Source organism: Theropithecus gelada, chromosome 4, assembly GCF_003255815.1.
Source record: "Theropithecus gelada isolate Dixy chromosome 4, Tgel_1.0, whole genome shotgun sequence".
Classification (NCBI taxonomy): Eukaryota; Metazoa; Chordata; class Mammalia; order Primates; family Cercopithecidae; genus Theropithecus; species Theropithecus gelada.
In genome coordinates, this window is record NC_037671.1 from 37800257 (window position 1) to 37817888 (window position 17632).

Below are 17632 nucleotides of genomic sequence, written 5' to 3' on the forward strand. Positions count from 1 at the left end.
GGGGCGTCTCGACGCTGCGCGGCCGCCGAGTTTCGGTAGGACCCGCGACGGGCGCGGGGAGGGGATGCGGGAGCGCCCGGGGCCTGGGCGGGAGTGGGGCGGGGGTTGAGGCTTCTAGCCCGCGCCTCGGACGCCTCCTGCCGCCTCGTTCTCCGCACGCGCTGAGGAACCACCGCTCCGCTTGGCCAAGGACGCGGCTTTATTGTGGATGTGGGTGCCTGGCCCTCGTCCCCCATCACCTACCCCCTCCTCCTAGCACGCCCCAGCTCCTCGGAGCCCTAGCGCGGTCCCGGGGAGAGGGGAGGTTAAAACAACACTGACTACTGCTCCCGGACAGGAAGTGACTGGGGCTCGGGGAGGAGGGGGGCACAGCGGCGCAGGCGAGCTCCGAGACCAGATGTGCGGCTCCAACTCCAGATGTTCTTCATCTCCGTCCTACCCGCTGTCCAGGCTCCTCCTGCGTCGGCCTGTGCCAGGCTGGGGAGCGGACGGAGGTCACCGAGAGGCAGTGAGGGGTCAGCCCGGACACAGGAGCAGTTTTTCGCGGGGGCTTTGCTGGAGAGACCCTGCAAGCCTCCACTGAATCCTTCCCCCGGCGCTGACGGGCTCTGGGGGCGCTGAGGGGCTGCTGGGGTCATTCGCAGGCCAGCTTCCCGTCGAAACTGGAGAGGGCGATGGCGAAGGCCTGCAGGGCGCACAGCGGGTACCGGTAGTCTAGGGTGAAGGCGTCCTCCGCCACGCGGCCGAACTGCAGCACGATATAGTCGGCTATGGACACAAGACGGGGTGGGGGCGGCCCGAGACCTCCTTGGACTGCCATCGTGGCAGACAGTGCCCTCAACCTTGGGGGCAGTCTCTCCCTTGCCTTGGGGATCCAACCCTCAGCCACCATCTCAGTTACTCAACACCCATCCCCTCTTCCTATTTCACTCCACACCAGCACCACATGGCTTTGCAGTCACACTGTAATCTCCTGGGGGCAGGGACCCTGCCTTGTCTGCTGCTGCCACAGGCCATGCCTAGAGCTCGCACCTGATTAACTATGGGACCCTGTCAAATTTATCCAAGCCCAGAATTCTTCCTTCCCAACTTCTCTGTTGTTTCTGGCCACATTCTTTCCTCCTATCCCCAGCCATGAAGTCCCACCTTAGACTCCAGCTCCACCCCTTGACTAGCCGCTGGTCCCCTTCCTCAGCCTCACTGGGCACTTCTCCCCTCTCTGATCCAGGTTCCCAGCCCAACCTCAGCACCTCCCACAACATAGAGACAGAAAGTTGCTAAAAATACCCCCAAACTCAGGTGGACCAGGCTCCACCAGAAACATGATCTGGAGAGCAGTCCCATGGCCACAGGACAGGTGGCACTGGGGGCACATCTCTAGGATGGAGTTGGGGCTCACTCAATGTTGGTCCAACCCTGTGAACCCAGAGGCCTATGGGAGATACTCTGCCATCCCCAAACTTCCTCACCCTAGTGGGAAGGAAGCCTTTCCAACCAAGGCTTGTAAGAGGGACACCTTGTTTCCCTGACCCTTCCAGGGTAGTCCTTTGACCTCTCGAGAGAAGACACAGAGTAGGCACTCAAAAATGCTTAATATTCCCTGCCCCTAAAAGGCAACCATCTTGAAGAAGTTAAGAGCATGGCCACTGGAGATCCTGACTGTCAGCTCTACCTCCTGCTAGTGATGTGACCATGGGCAAGTTGCTTAACCTCTCTGTGCCTCAGTTTCCTGCCAAATAGAGATAATAATGGCACTCCTCACAGGGATGTTGAAGGGATTTGATGATTCAGTATCTGTAAAATCCCGAGAACAGTGTCTGGCACATAATAAGCACCGTGTAAGTTTTGTGAAATAAATTTTGAGGGCCAGTGTCACTTCCTGGAGAAGTTGCTGAGAGACTTTGGGCAAAGGGCTGCCCTCTCTGAGCCTCAGCACCCTCTTTGACCAAAGAGGAGTCGGGCTGTCAGTGGTTTTCAGACTCTAGGAGCTCAACCCTCCCTTCAACACAATCTTATGCAGAATGTCCCAGTATCTAACCTACTGCTCTGGCCAATGCTGGAATGGGAACCTGGAATCAGGAGCCCCAAGACACCCGCTTAGAATATCGAGGCTCTTGAGAGCAGTGCCTATGGAGTGTCAGTGCCTATGGAGGAGAGAGTGACCTTGTGGGATGTCTCAGCTCTCGGGATAACGGTTGGGGTGTGTGTATGGGAGGGGGTGAGGGGAGCTTGAATAAGGGTCGGCGTCCTGGGGGTGGTGGAGAAGAGCCAGACCTGGGCCCTCAGGTACTCACGATCATCAGCATGGACAATCTGGAAGTTCTTGACTGAGGCCTGGGTGACCCGGCCTTGGAAGTTGAGGGTGTAGGAGCCGCTGTCATCGTTCCAGACAGGTGGCTTGTTGTGCAGTTCTATGAGGCTCTCCAGTGTCTTGTTCTGCCAGCGCACCAGCAGGCCGTCACTAGCCTGGGGTGCCCCGGGGGGGTAGAGAGGGAGAGGACAGTTAGAGGTGACTAAGATGGCTCAGGACTGACCAGAGAAGGGGCCTGGGCCTGTGTGCGCAGGGGTGTGGCCTGGACATCTTCATCCATTAGGACATCTGAGAACAGGTTTGGCATCTGTGGCATCCTTGTGGACAGGGTTCACATCTGTGAGAATGGGGCTTTGTCTCTGGGATGTCAAAGCGGAGGGCTGGAAAATGGCAAGGAGTATCTGGCACATAGGCGCTCCATGCCATTGATACCCAAGCGGTCTTAGGAGACAGACACACGCTGGTACCTAATGACAGGATGAGCCAATCTCGGACCTACAAAGGGCACACAGTTGAGCTGGGGAGATGGATAGGTAAATTGCAGTTAAGAGAAAGTGTACTTGGAGGAGAGTTTCTGAAAGGAAGGAGCAGGGTCTGCATGATGTGCCCTTAAGATCTTTCTTTCCTGAGTTTCCTTGTCGCCTGCTTACGTTCATGGATTAGAGCGAGCCACTCAAGATCACCTCCTCCAAGAAGCCTTCCTCACCCCCCATCTGATTTACATGTCTCAGCTGTCAACTGAGACCATGACACCTTGCTCTTACCATTCCTCCCACTGCACTGTAATTGGCAGAAGAGAGACCCAAAACAGCACTAGGCATTTCTTACGGGGCCCAAACAAGGGCAGGAGATGCTGCCTCTGGGGGATTTGTGTGTTTATTCCAGGCATGGGAGGGGCAACTGTGGGGCCCACAGGCTGAGTGAACCCTCAAGACTGAGCTTGCCATGGCTGGTGCCCTGCAGATCAGCCTGGGCTGTGACTTTCCAGCAGGGAAGGATGTGTGATCAGCTGACAGGGGTATTATCTTTCATTGTAAATGAGTAAAATGACATCAGTCTCCTGTGAGGATGGGGCATGCGAGTCACCCAGAGCCTCTGAAATCCTGGACTCACTGGACCTGCAGTGCTAAAGAGCAGAGCACAGGACTGACACATCTCTCCAGAACATCTCTGCATCTTAAACTACGCCTCATACATACACACGCAAAACAACCTTTGCTTTTTAAAATACAAGTCATGCCAAGCACGGTGGCTCACGCATATAATCCCAACACTTTTGAGACAAGAGGATCACTTGAGGAGTTTGAGACCAGCCTGGGCAACAAAGTGAGACCCCAGCTCTACAAAAAACTAGCCAGATATGGTGGCATGTGCCTAAGGTCTCAGCTACATGAGAGGCTGAGGCAGGAAGCAGCACTGTTTGAAGCCAGGATGTCAAGGCTGCAGTGAGCAGTGATCATACCACTGTACTCCAGCCTGGGCTGGAGTGAGACCCAGAGTGAGACCCATTCTCAAAAAAAAAAAAAAAAAAGGCCGGGCACAGTGGCTCAGGCCTGTAATCCTAGCACTTTGGGAGGCTGAGGCAGGTGGGTCACTTGAGGTCAGGAGTTCAAGACCAGCCTGGCCATCATGGCAAAACCCCATCTCTACTGAAAATACAAAAATTAGCTAGGTGTGGTGGGCACGTGTAATCCCAGCTACTCAGGAGGCTGAGGCAGGAGAATCTCTTGAACCTGGGAGGTAGAGGTTGCAGTTAGCTGTGATCACGCCATTGCACTCCAGCCTGGGTGACAGAGCGAGACTCCATCTCAAAAAAAACAAGTCATGTCACTCCTTTGCTCAAAACCCTGCTGTGGCTTCCCATTTCTCTCAGAGCAAAAACCAGTTTTACAGGCCCTGTCTACCCCTTACCCTCACCTTTCTGACCTCCTCTCCCTCCAGCCCACCAGGCCCCCCTCCTGCCATAGGACCCTTGCACTGGCTCTTCCCTCTGCCCAGGTGCTCTTCCCCCAGATATCCGTAGGCTCACTTCCTCACCTTCTTATTGAGGTCTGCTCTCACAACTATATTTAATACTGAGACTTACATACTTGTCATCTCCCTTCCCCTGTTTGACTTTTTTCTTTTAAAATTTTTTATTTTTTTATTATTTATTTACTTATTTTGAGATGGAGTCTAGCTCTGTTTCCCAGGCTGGAGTGCAGTGGCGTGATCTTGGCTCACTGCAACCTCCGCCTGTGGGGTTCAAGCGATTCTCCTGCCTCAGCCTCTTGAGTAGCTAGGATTACAGGCGCCTGTCACTACACCCAGTTAATTTTTGTATTTTTAGTAGAGACGGGATTTTACCATGTTGGCCAGGCTGGTCTCAAACTCCTGACCTTGTGATCTGCCGGGCTTGGCCTCCCAAAATGCTGGGGTCACAAGCGTGAGCCACCGTGCCCAGCAACATTTTTTAAATTTTTGAGACGGAGTCTCGCTCTGTCACCAAGGCTGGAGTGCAATGGCGCGATCTTGGCTCACTGCAACCTGTGCCTCCCGGGTTCAAGCAATACTCCCTGCGTCAGCCTCCTGAGTAAACAGGTGAGATTACAGGTGCCCACCACTACACCCGGCTAATTTTTGTATATTTAGTAGAGATAGGGTTTAGCCATGTTGGCCAGGCTGGTCTCAAACTCCTGACTTTAGGTGATCCGCCCGCCTTGGCCTCCCAAAGTGCTGGGGTTACAGGTGTGAGCCACTGCACCTGGTCTGATGTTTTTCCCCATAGCACTTACCACCTTCCAGTATGCTCCATAATTTACTTATTTATCACAATTATTGTCTACTGTCACTCTCCTCCCAATATAATGCCAGCTTCGGCGGGGTGGGGCAGATCTTTGTTTTGTCCACTGATGTCTTCCAGGTGCCTAGGATAATACTTAGCACTCAATATGTGTGGTCAATGAAGATATGAATGGATGTAATATATGAATTTGAAGTAAACTCCGCAAACAACCAAAAAGACTATTGTGGTTTTTCAGTGAATTCGATTACAAAAGCCCAAATCCATTCCATAGGTGATCAGAATGAGTTTGTGTTGGAGGGTGATGAACGTGCCCAGGGAGTTGGCTATTTCCTAAGCTGAGCCCCGACTCCCTGTTTCTCAAATAGGGAGCCAGGGGCCATGGAGGTGCGGGGCTCACATTTCGGGGCCGGATGGGGACCCTCTCGTTCTCCGCACTCATGCCAGGAATGATGACGGTCATGCGCCGGGGGCCACGGAAGCCTAGCACGTTGGTTTCCTGGGAAGGAAACAGATGCCTGTGAGGCCAGCCCTTGTAAGGGGAGCAGCCTGGCATGGGGGACAGGTGGAGTCCTCACATAGATCACAGCTGCCAGCTCCTGCCGAAGGCTTGCCACGTTAGTGCTGTACCCACGCTGTGGGTTCTGCCCGTTGTCAAAGACCGTGAAGCGATTCCCCAGGAGGTTGGACCTGCAAGCAGGGTAGAGCTTGGGGCGGGGCTGGGGGGGCCTACATCCCTGCCCCAGGCCCCTTCCACACAGCCAAGCAGTTTAGAGAGCTTCCTATAAGGTTGGGGGTTTCTTAGAACTGAGCAATTCATGTTCCCTGCCCCATGCTTCCCCCTATGCAGAGGTCTTTTTAAATGCTGGCCCAACCCAGGGCATGGTGGCTCAAGCTTGTAATCTCAGCACTTTGGGAGTCAGAGGAGGGAGGATCGCTTGAGTCCAGGAGTTTGAAACCAGCCTGGGCGACATGGCAGGCAACCCCATCTCTACAAAAAATACCCGCTCCCCCACCCACCAAATTATCTAGGCACCGTGGCATGTGCCTGTAGTCCCAGCTACTCAAGAGGCTAAGGTGGGAGGATCACTTGGGCCTGGGAGGTCGAGGCTGCAGTGAGCCACGGCCATGATCACATCATTGCACTCCAGCGTGGGCGACAGAGCGCACGCCAAAATAAATAAATAAATAAATAAATAAATAAATAAATAAATAAATAAAGTCTGAATCTACAAGGAGACTAGGCAATGTTAAAATCCCAACCCCATCTCTTACTATTACTAGCTGTGAGATCTTGGGCAAGGTATTTAAACTCTCTGAGCCCCAGCGTCCCAAAATGGACTGAGCAACAGCATTTCCCTCATTTGGACAGTAAGAGGATTGAATGGGTTAACATTTGGAAGTGACTTAGAATTATACCTGACACATAATTAGGCCTTATAAAAGTTTTGTTAAATACATACATTTATTTATTCATTTATTTTTGAGACAGGGTCTTGGTCTGTTGCCCAGGCTGAAGTGCAGTGGCATGATTTCAGCTCACTGCAACCTCCACCTCTTGGGTTCAAGAGATTCTCCCACCTCAACCTCCCAGGTAGCTGGGACTCCAGGTGTGTGCCACCATGCCCGGCTAATTTTTGTATTTTTGGTAGTGACGGGGTTTCACCATGTTGGCCAGGCTGGTCTCGGATTTCTGACCTCAAGTGATACACCTGCCTCGTCCTCCCAAAATGCTGGGAATACAGGCATGAGCCATTGCGCCCAGCCTAAATACATACATTTAAGAAATAAGGCCTGACTCAGGCGTCCCCTTCCTTCAGCGCTCACATTCCTGGTGAGGATGAGATGAGATGTATGGGAAGACAGCACAGGATAGTGCTGAATATATGTTCATTCATTTGATCAGTAAATACTTGTTGAGCTAATATGTGTTCAGTGCTAGGAACTGAGCCCTAAACAAGACAGGCACAGTGCCTGCCCTCGTGGAACTTATGCCCTGCTCCAAGTGAAGCCCTGTGCTGGCAGCAGTGTGGGCATCGCCTGGGTGCTCATTAAAAAAGTAACTCCCGGGCCCACCCCACACATTGAAACATTTTAATAAGCTCCCCAAACGATCTATGTACATCAAAGTGAGAGGCCCGAGGCTAGGGGATGTTTCCAGGGTGCCCAGTGTGGTGGGTGCCCTGCCAGGCACAGCAGGACAGAGATGACTGGCTATGGCCTTCTTGCTGACCCAAGCACCCCCCACCCCTCCGCCCCAGGAAGCCCAGCCCCACCTCAGCTTCCCGATGAAATTCTCCCCCGCTCGGGACAGATTGGTAGGGTCGCTGGAGATGAGGTAATTGGCTGTCTTGCTCCGTTTTCGTTTCCTGCCAGCCAAGAGGAACACCTGGGGAAAAGGGGAGACAGGTGAGAGGATGGGAAGAGAAGGTGGGAAGGGATAGAGGTGAGCGGCGGGGAGAAAGCAGGCCCGTTTGTCCCCTGGCCCCCATCCCGGACCCCTCCACCCTCCCTCCTCTGCTGCCTCTCCCCACCCACCTTCTTCTCTGAGTCCAGGTGCAGGAAGTACGAGGGATACATGCCTCGATCCATGCCCTTCTTGTCCCGGGTCAGCCGGCAGCGCACCGTGCGGCCCTGGGGGGCAGGCCGGAGCACAAACTCCCGGGGTTCGTCCACCTCCACGGGGGGAGACGGGGCCCTCTCCTCCTTCTGGGTGGGGGCAGAGGGTCTATCAGCCCTAGACCACCAGCTCCCCCGCCCCCAGCAGGTCCCAATGCTGAGACACGGGCAGCCCGGCAGGACAACTCACCGCTTTCTGTGTGCGGAGAGAACAGAGAGGCTGGCTGGAGCAGGGGCCGCATCCCTGGAGGCTGGGACGCCACTGCCCCTCACGCTACCTGGCAGCCCAGCACCACCAAGTTAGGAGGCTCTGGGGAGCTCTGTGATTTATTTTTATTCTGCTTAGCTTGTGGTTAGGAGCACACGCTTTGGAGCCAGACTGTCTAGGTTCAAATCCTAGTTTCACCACTAACTGTCTTAACTGTTAAGTTTCACCACACTGTAACTCAATTTTCTCATCTGAGAAGTAGGTATAGTAGGGGTGGATACCTGGGACAGGCCTTCCCTTTGTATTTAACAAATGCTTGCATAAATTCTATCAGGGTGCCATGGTTCCAAGTACTTTCCAAATATTTACTCATTTCATCCTCTTATCACCCCACCGCGGTAGTCATCCCCATTGTGTAGCTGAAGAAGCTGAGGCTTAGAGAAGTTAAGTCACTTGCCCAAGTTCACATAACTAGTAAGAGGTGGGGCTGAGGCATGAGTTCTGTCCAGTCTCCTATGAGGTCCAGAGCCTTTAGAAAGACCTTCCCTCCTACTAGCCGGGCGCGGTGGCGGGCGCCTGCAGTCCCAGCTACTCGGGAGGCTGAGGCAGAATGGCCTGAACCCGGGAGGCGGAGCTTGCAGTGAGCTGAGATCCGGCCACTGCACTCCAGTCTGCACCACAGAGCGAGACTCCGTCTCAAAAAAAAAAAAAGAAAGACCTTCCCTCCCTCCTTTGCACACTGTCTCAAGCAGTGAAGTGGGGCTAACAGAATGGACTGCTATGTTCTAAGTACTATGGAAGTGTTAGCTGCCACTCTTACTGTTAGCATATAGTAAATAATGAATACCATAGTCAAGATGATATTCACTATCGTAAGATGGCACCCAATGATCCCTGTCTCCTGGTATTTGTGACTTTATGTAGTCTCCTCCCACTGCATACCAGGGTTGCTCCCTGTGACCAGTAGAATATGGCAGAAGTGATCATGGGCCACTTCCAAGGTTAGGTCATAATAGATATTGTGACTTCTACATGGCTTTCTGTCTCTTGGACTTTGGGAGAAGTTGTCTGCCATGTCATAAGAACACTCTGAAGCAAAAAATAGATAAGCATAAGAACACTTATGAAGCATAAGAAGCAAAAAAATAAATAAAATTTAAAAAATAATAAAAAAAGAACACTCAAGCAGAATCCAGGAGAGGTCCCTGTAGGAAGGAACTGAGATCTCCAGCTAACACCCACCACAGGGAACTATTTTAGAAGTGGATCCTTCATTTCCAGTGAAGCCTTCAGAGTGACCGAAGCACCAGCTGACATTTTGACTGCAACTTCCTCAGAGACCCTGAGCCGGAACTACTCTGCTAAGCCACTCCTAGATTTCTGGCTCTCAGAAATTGAATAAGAAAGTAAATGTTGTTTTTAAGATACTCAGTTTGGGGTGATTTGTTACACAGCAATGCATAGTTAATGCATGAATGAATATGTAAGCTTACTTTGCTCATTGAGAAACTCCTAAGAACAATTTGGTGACATAAAACCCTAGGGTGGCCTGGTGACCCCATAACAGCCCCTTCTGTTCTCACAAACTTGGTGCCCTTTGTCTTCATGTTCTGTCCCTCAGAGGAAGGGAGCCAAGAGTCTAAGCCCAACTTTCCCAACAGGGGCAAGCATGGACTGCCAGCCTGGGTGTCTGTATTTGAGGGTTCAATCCTATTTGGGAGCCACGAAGAATCCCTGATGTGCTGTGGTTGGCTGTTTTTTTTTTTAATTTATTTTTTATTTTTTTGAGACGGAGCCTCGCTCTTGTCACCCAGGCTGGAATGCAGTGGTGCAATCTCGGCTCACTGAAACCTCTACCTCCTGGGTTCAAGCGATTCTCCTGCCTCATCCTCCCAAGTAGCTGGGAGGTGGTGTGCACCACCATGCCCTGATAATTTTTGTATTTTTAGTAGAGATGGGATTTCACAATGTTGCCCAGGCTGGTCTCGAACTCCTGACTTCAAGTGACCCGTCTGCCTCCTCCTCCCAAAGTGCTGGGATTGCAGGCGTGAGCCACCCTCCTGGCCATAGCTGTTTTTGTTGAGCACAGGTTTGCAGTGTGTTTGAGGGAGGCTGATGTGGAGCAGTGAATCCTCAGCTCAGGGACAAGTGATCACCTGTTCTCTAGGCTAGGCTGTCCCAGAAGAAACTTGGGAAACAAAAGACTATGTTTGGAACACGATGTGGAGAAAGCCAGAACTTATTCAAACACTTCAGCAGCTGCGAATTTCAAGAGCCTACTGTACTGAAGGCTCTTCTGCAGTTACATTCCCCCCGGGAGACAGTAAACTGGCCTTTCAGTTTGTACATCAGCATCTGGTGATCTTGGTTAATGTGAATCAGTCCCCCCAGACCTGACCACTCCTGCACAAACTAATAAACCTACAAAGCTGGGGGACACCTGTTCCTTGAAGATTTTTGTTACTTTCTCTCAGTTGGACCTCCCTGTCCTGCTTACTCCAGCTTTTGTGTGTTGGTGTCTGAGTCCTGTTTGGGAGCAGGGGCAATATTCAAAATATTTAACAACCTGTTCGCCATGAAGATGCCTACTGGTAAGCCTGGAGGAGAAACCAGGAGGCCCCTGATGGGCAGTGTTAACCCTTTTGTTGCTGGAGTGTTTAGTTGCTGGGAGGTTGGGAGGTCCTGGGTAAGGTGGGTGAAAGTGCCTGGGGAGCTCAGGGCAGTAGGGTGGAAACATTTTAACAATCGGTGCAGCTGACTATCAGTCAGTCTTCATCTGCCTCTCTGCCTGCGTGCTCCTCCTCCCTGGCACAAAAAACATGGAGGGGGCGTGGGGGCATCTCTGGCTGTCTGGTGGTTACGCTCCAGAGGGGAGGCCTCAGAGAGCCCAGATGACATAAGACCCTTGCATGGCAAGTCCTAGCTTGGTGACCCCACAGACGCCTCCTCTGTTTGCACAAACCTGGTTTCCTTTGTCCTTATATCCTGTCACAAGAGGGGGAGCCAAGGATCTAACCTCAAGTGGCTCCAAGCCCCCACCCTCTAGGATCCCAAGTCCAGGCCCTTGCCTCTGCTCCCTGAAGGGACCTCAGCCCCCCTGCCCCTCTGGGCCCCAACCTTTTTGCCTTTTCCTTTGGCTTTGCCCTTTTGATTGCTGTTCTTTGTCACCGTAGCTGCCTCCTCTTCCTCTTCTTCCTCCTTCCTCCCGCCTTTGGGAGTGCCTGGGCATGGAGGGGGAAACAAGGTTGTGAACTCCTCACCCTGGTTTGCAAAGTGCTTCCAACACCCGTGTCTTACTTGGATGCTCCCCACAACCACAAGAGAGTCGACTCCATGTTATTATTAGAGCTCAGAAAGGCTAAGACACCTGCTTGAGTCCACACAGCTATCAATGCGGGGGTCAAGATGCCCCGCACATTGTCTGACTCTAGACCTCGAAAACTCCTTACCTAGCACGGTCCCGTATGATGTAAGGACCCTCCAGCTCCCCGCCCCCAGGACCACCTCAGGATGTCACCACACCAGAAGCCCTTGCCATCCACCTTTCTTCTTCAGGGCTTTCTTGTCAGGACTGCCTTCCCCAACCAGAAACATGGCTGCTGGGCTCTTCCTCGCACTGGCTGGGCTCCCTGAGGGGTCCTTGTCGGCCTCCCCAGACCCTGCATGAGTGGATGTGAAAGTGTCACAACCCCCAGCGCAGCTAGAGTTCCCTGTTCCTCCCTGGGCTGGGCTCACCTTTCTTCTTGGTCTTTCTCATCTTGGTCCCCTCCCCTGCTGGGGCTTCCTTATTCCTAACACGCAGAGCTTTCGGCGGGGGGTTAGGGCTTCCCAGGTCTCCTGGAGATGGAAGATGGGGGTCAGGCAAATAAGCTGTCTACTGGGGCTGAAGGCTGCCTTCCAACTCTCTTGTCCTCCCTGTAGTCCCCAGGGAGGCTGAAAGCTTGACAGGGGCCCACAGCCTGCTGTCTTTTTCTTTTCTTTCTTTCTTTTTTTGAGACAGTCTCGCTGTTGCCCAGGCTGGAATGCAGTGGCAGGATCTCAGCTCACTGCAACCTCCACCTCCCGGGTTCAAGTGATTCTTGTGCCTCAGCCGCCCAAGTAGCTGGGACTTGGCCCAAAAATTAGCCCGGCTAATTTTTGTGACTTCTGCTCATCTTGGTTTTTCTTTCCCTGAGGCCAAAAAAGCTCTGGGCAAAGACCAGGAGCTTAACTAGCAGTTCCCGAATGAATGAACACCAGGCCTTCTAACCAAGCCTCTGAATCCTGCCTTTTGTCCTGTGTCCTCCAGGAAACCTTCTCTGGTCACCGCTACAGAATGTGCTCTCCCTGCCTCAGAGGCCCAAGGTCCTAGCTCTAGGCCAGGCTGCTGGTCCCTATCAGGTAAGGTGCCCAGGGCCAGGATACCGTCACAGCATCGATTCACTGATTTCTTTTTACTGTGATCACTTTGATACTTTTATAAAAATCATAACAATTTCCATTGAGTTAAAACAAAAACTAAACAAAAATCACAAAGAAAACTAGAATCCTCTGTCCTCCTCTGTCTCACAGAGCTCAAGGGGCAGGGGCAGTGGGGCCAGGGGTAGGGGCATATATTGGTCTGTGTCCTTAAGGACCATGTGGGAGAGAAACCATCAGAGGAAAAACCCTCCAGTCACAGTACTGGATTCCTTTTGAGGCCTCGATCGCTGTGTCTCAGTGAGACACCAAGCCCCCCAAGGACAGAGCTCTTCTGCCTCCCCGTGAGCTCTCAGCACCCTCAGCACCCACCCCTTGGGCCCTGGGCCTTGGCCCTCCTCTCCTTCAGGTCTGCGGAGCTCTTCTCTTTCAGAGGCTTCTTGGGAGGCAGAAGGATTTTCTCTTTCTTTTCCTCTGCCTCCTCTTCCTCGTCATCCTCATCCTCCTCTTCCTCTTCCTCCTCTGTAGGTAGAAACTCTTCATAATGGGAGTTTGAGCGGGGCCCTCCTTATCTGGGGAGCCCAGTCCCTCCAGACTGCTAGGAAGTGGTGCATGGGCACCAGGAGGGGAGCCTGCCCTTCTGAAACAAGAACTGGAGACGTGGCACCTTCCCAGAAGAATGAGGGTGACTGGCAGCCTTCAGGGTCTGCAAGTCAGGGGAGTGACTGGGGTTGGAGGACTCCTGTCCTGGGGAAATGCCCTCCCTCTCTCTCCCTGAGACCCTCCTCTCCTTACACACTCCCCTTGCCTCTTGTTTCCCCTCCTCCCTGCATCCACTCTGCTTCTCCCTGACCTTGTCTGTTTCTGACCTTGAGTCAGACCCTTCTGGGCTACTTCTGGCTCCTAACTGTTGTTTAAGGCAAAACCCTTAAGGGCTCTATGACTCAGTTTCTCCAGCTGTACAGTGCTGGTGGAGGGGAACAAAGGAATGACCCTCTCGTAGTTGGTGCTTAGCACAATACCTGGCTCAAAGACAAAGCCAGAAAAGAGGGGGCTGTTTGATTACAATTGTTTTCTGCTTCTCTGGGTCCTTCCCGTCCAGCCAGCCCCTTCTCTCCTTAGCTCCACCGCCCCCTCACCCGCGTCCCTGGGGCCCTCTCTCACCGTCCTCTGCGTCTGGGGCACGGGCTACGAGAAAGGTTTCCCGGGGGTCGCGCTTCTTGGCCTCGGGGTCCCTGAGGAACCTGGCGTAGACCGTCTGCGGCGCCCGGGCCTGGGCTGGGTCTGGGGAAGGCTCCTCCCGCGGCCTCCCCTTCCGCCCAGCTGAGATGAGGGGTTCAGACGGGGTCCCATCCAGGGCTCCGTGAGGCAGAGCCTCTACCCCCTACCCCCAAGCCTGGGCGCTTCCCCTCAGGCTCCTCACCCTAGGGGTCTCCCCTGGGCTGTTTCCATTTTCAACACTTCTCCCAGGCTTCCATTCGGCCTCCCCCCCCCTTCTATTCTACCTCCACCCCCACCCCCTTCTACCCCACTCCTACCCCCTTCTATCCCAATACCCCCTCATCACTCCCCGCCCCCTCCCCCTGTTCCAGGGCTCGGCAACACCCGCGCCGGCCCTCAGGCCCCTCCCTTCCGCAGCCCACACCCTGGGGGTCCACCAGGGCTCTGCACCCCGCTCACCTCCGGGCTTCCGGGGCTTGGATCCCGTGGGGCAGGGGGATTCCGGAACCTCTGTCCTCTTCTTCCTTAGCCTCTGTGCCGGGGCGGGTCGCTGCGGAACGGGGGTCAAGAGGAGGGCGAGGAAAGAAAGGGGGGCGCTGAGGCCTGCCCATCCCCCTCTAATCCCTTGAGCCGCCAGAAATAACTGCAGATTATCCGGGGGAACTGCAGCCCCCTTCTTGGAGTGAGGAAGGATGACCCCTTCCATGCATCGTGGCCATATCCAATGCTCCAAAGTCCCAATTCCTCTCCTGGAAACCCCAAGCCCCCAAACAGCCCTTTCTCCCCACAAATCCCCAGAACCTGCTGAGGGGGACCTGTCCCACCCCTAGACCCCCTACCCTGCGTGGGTTTACGCACAGTGGGGACATCTTTCTGCTTCCTTTCCGAGTGGGGTGGCATACCTGCTTGGGGCGCCGCGGGGCCTCCGGGCTCAGGCTTTCTTCTTCATGCCCACTGAGGGTAGCAAAGGGATCAGCCTGTCTCCCTTCCCCTTCCCTCCCAATCCCATCCAGCCCCTCCATCTAGGCCACCCAGGGTTCAGGTACCACGAAATGGGAGCCTTCCAGACCTGTCAGAGGCCCACACCTCTCGGAGGGTTTCATCCTGCAGAGGCATGGTGCCTTGCCTATCGCACCCCTTTCTCTGCAGGTCTAGGAGCCTCCCTCCCGACTCCTGCTAATCCCGGCTCAACTTCACCACCCTCCCCCTGCTCAAGGAGTGGAGGCCTGGCCGCGCTGTGGGAGGTGCTACAGCCCACGACCCTCCCCTGCTAGGCCCAGGCCACTGGGGGAAGAATCTCAAATCCAGTTCTTCTCAGATGCCCAGCAGCCTGCAGGATGGCCACCAACTCCACCTGCCCCCAGAAGCCCCCAGAAGCTTGGGGTGAGAGGGGCCAATTAGTCATTTGTCAATGAGATGTGGGAAGAAAACATTAGAGTGGATCTTGTATTTATCTTTATTTCTCACAAAAAATAAGAACTAGGGCCAGGTGCGGTGGCTTGCACCTGTAATCTCTGCACTCTGGGAGGCTGAGGCAGGTGGATCATTTGAGGTCAGGAGTTCGAGGCCACCCTGGCCAGCACGGTGAAACCCTGTTTCTACTAAAAATTCAAAAAGTAGCTGGGCATCGTGGTGGGCACCTGTAGTCCCAGCTACTGGGGAGGTTGAGGCAGGAGAATCGCTTGAACCTGGGAGGCAAATGTTGCAGTGAGCTGAGATATTGCCATTGCACTCCAGCCTGGCTAACAAGAGCAAGACTCCATCTCAAAAAAAAAAAAGAGTATGTCTGTATTGGAGGTACACTCTTAACTCTTTTTCTTTTTTCACTGATAGGGGACATGCTTTTGTGGTTTTGGTTTGGTTTGGTTTGGTTTTAGACAGAATTTTGCTTTTGTCACCCAGGCTGGAGTGCAGTGGCACAATTCTGGCTAATTAGGGTAAATCCATATCAAATGGACCTTTCTAAAATACTACTTCTTGGCCTGGTGCGGTGTCTCACGCCTGTAACCCCAGCACTTTGGGAGGCCGGGGTGGGCAGATCATGAGGTCAAGAGATCTAGACCATCCTGGCCAACATGGTGAAACCCCATCTCTACTAAAAATACAAAAAATTAGCTGGGCGTGGTGGCGTGTGCCTATAGTCCCAGCTACTCTGGAGGCTGAGGCAGGAGAATCGCTTGAAACCGGAAGGCGGAGGTTGCAATGAGCCGAGATTGCCTCACTGCACTCCAGCCGGGGCAACAAGAGCGAAATTCCATCTCAAAAATAAAATAAAATAAAACAAAATAAAATAAAATAAAATAATACTACTTCTTCGGTTGCCACCTTTGTTCAAAAACATTCATTGTCTCCCTACTGCCTAAGGATTAAGTTTAAGTGTGTTGGGTTGACATTCAAGGCTCTCCCTGATCTGGCCTCAGTCTGCCTTTCTAACCACAGGGTTATCCCAAGCCATACTCTTCACACAGCCACATAGGTTTCCTTACTGCTTTTACACTTCTGCCCTCCAAGGCTTTGCTCAGGCTGTTCCCTCCTGGAATGCCCTCCCTATTCCATGAAACCTATCCAACTCTAAACAGCCCTCGAGTCGCCACTTCAGAGAGGCCTCAGTCCTCACTTGGCTCTGACCATATGATAATAATAGCGTTTATTGTCCACCTACTGTGGCTTGCTCCCATTCTCACTCCACCCTCACAATAATATTTATGAGACAGACATCAACACCCTGATATTAGGGCAAGGAGCAGTGGCTTATGCCTGTAATCCCAGCACTTTGGGAGGATCACTTGAGCCCAGGAGTTCAAGACCAGGCTGAGCAACATAGTGAGACCATGTCTCTACAGAAGATTTAAAAATTAGCTGAGCTATGTGGTACATGCCTGAGGTCTCAGCTACTTGGGAGGCTGAGGCAGGAGGATGACTTGAGCCCAGAAGGCAGAGGCTGCAGTGAGCCAAGATAGCGCCACAGCACTCCAGTCTGGGCAATGAAATGAGACCCTGTCTCAAAAACAAAACCAAACAACCAAACGAACAAACAAAAACACTCTGATATTAAAGGTGAGGAAACTAACAGCTGAGTGTCAGTCAACAAATATTTCCTGAGCACCTATTGTGTGCCAAGCGCTATGCTAAGTAACGGTCATACAGAGATGAACAAAATGATGTGGTCCCTGCCCTGGTGAAGCTTACATGCTTGTGAGAGAGACAGATAGTAGAGACATAAATACGCAAATTAGTGATAATGATCTCATCATCATTAGTTGTGAGAAATGCCAAGAAGGAAAAGAACTGGGCTCCACAACAACAGTAGGTAGGATCCAGTCTGGACTTAGAGCACAGACAAGGCTGCCTGAGGAAGGAAGGTTTTGTTTTGTTCTGTTTTGTTAGATGGAGTCTTGTTCTGTCACTCAGGCTGGAGTGCAATGATCTCAGCTCACTGCAACCTCCACCTCCCAGGGTCAAGCGATTCTCCTTCCTCAGCCTCCTGAGTAGCTGGGATTACAGGCGCCTGGCTAAGTTTTGTATTTTTAGTGGACAAGGAGTTTCACTAGGCCGGGCGCGGTGGCTCAAGCCTGTAATCCCAGCACTTTGGGAGGCCGAGACGGGCGGATCACGAGGTCAGAAGATCGAGACCATCCTGGCTAGCACGGTGAAACCCCGTCTCTACTAAAAAATACAAAAAACTAGCCGGGCGTGGTGGCGGCGCCTATAGTCCCAGCTACTGGGGAGGCTGAGGCAGGAGAATGGCGGGAACCCGGAAGGCGGAGCTTGCAGTGAGCCGAGATCCGGCCACTGCACTCCAGCCTGGGCAACAGAGCGAGACTCCGTCTCAAAAAAAAAAAAGGGAGTTTCACCATGTTGGCCAGGCTGGTCTCGAGCTCCTGACTTCAAGTGGTCCACCTGCCTCAGCCTCACAAAGTGCTGAGCCTCACAAAATGCCTCACACAGGCATGAGCTACCATGCTCAGTCCTGAGGAAGGTTTTTTTTTTTTTTTTTTTGACATGGAGTCTCACTCTTGTCGCCCAGACTGGAGTGCAGTGGTGCAATCTGAGCTCGCTGCAACCTCCACCTCTCAGGTTCAAGCAATTCTAC

The 17632-nt window shown here is 53.0% G+C and overlaps 1 protein-coding gene across 3 annotated transcripts; it reads right to left on the bottom strand.

Moving 5' to 3' along the window:
- Positions 1-181: 181 nt before the first annotated feature.
- TULP1 (tubby like protein 1) lies at positions 182-14734 on the bottom strand. Of its 3 annotated transcripts, XM_025381651.1 has the most exons (15): positions 14609-14734; positions 14442-14493; positions 13999-14089; positions 13483-13641; positions 12691-12840; positions 11656-11757; positions 11463-11579; positions 11038-11141; positions 7903-7908; positions 7632-7802; positions 7370-7482; positions 5672-5783; positions 5494-5592; positions 2295-2466; positions 182-768 (listed from the first exon to the last, which is right to left on the bottom strand). In XM_025381651.1, exons 1-15 carry the CDS (start codon positions 14653-14655, stop codon positions 635-637), a joined length of 1629 nt encoding a protein of 542 aa, XP_025237436.1. In that variant the 5' UTR covers positions 14656-14734; the 3' UTR covers positions 182-634. The 3 variants fall into 3 exon arrangements, with proteins under 3 accessions (XP_025237436.1, XP_025237437.1, XP_025237438.1); XM_025381652.1 differs by lacking the exon at positions 13483-13641 and having other exon boundaries at positions 14609-14692; XM_025381653.1 differs by lacking the exons at positions 182-768; positions 2295-2466; positions 5494-5592; positions 5672-5783 and having other exon boundaries at positions 6544-7482; positions 7632-7799; positions 14609-14692.
- Positions 14735-17632: the final 2898 nt, after the last annotated feature.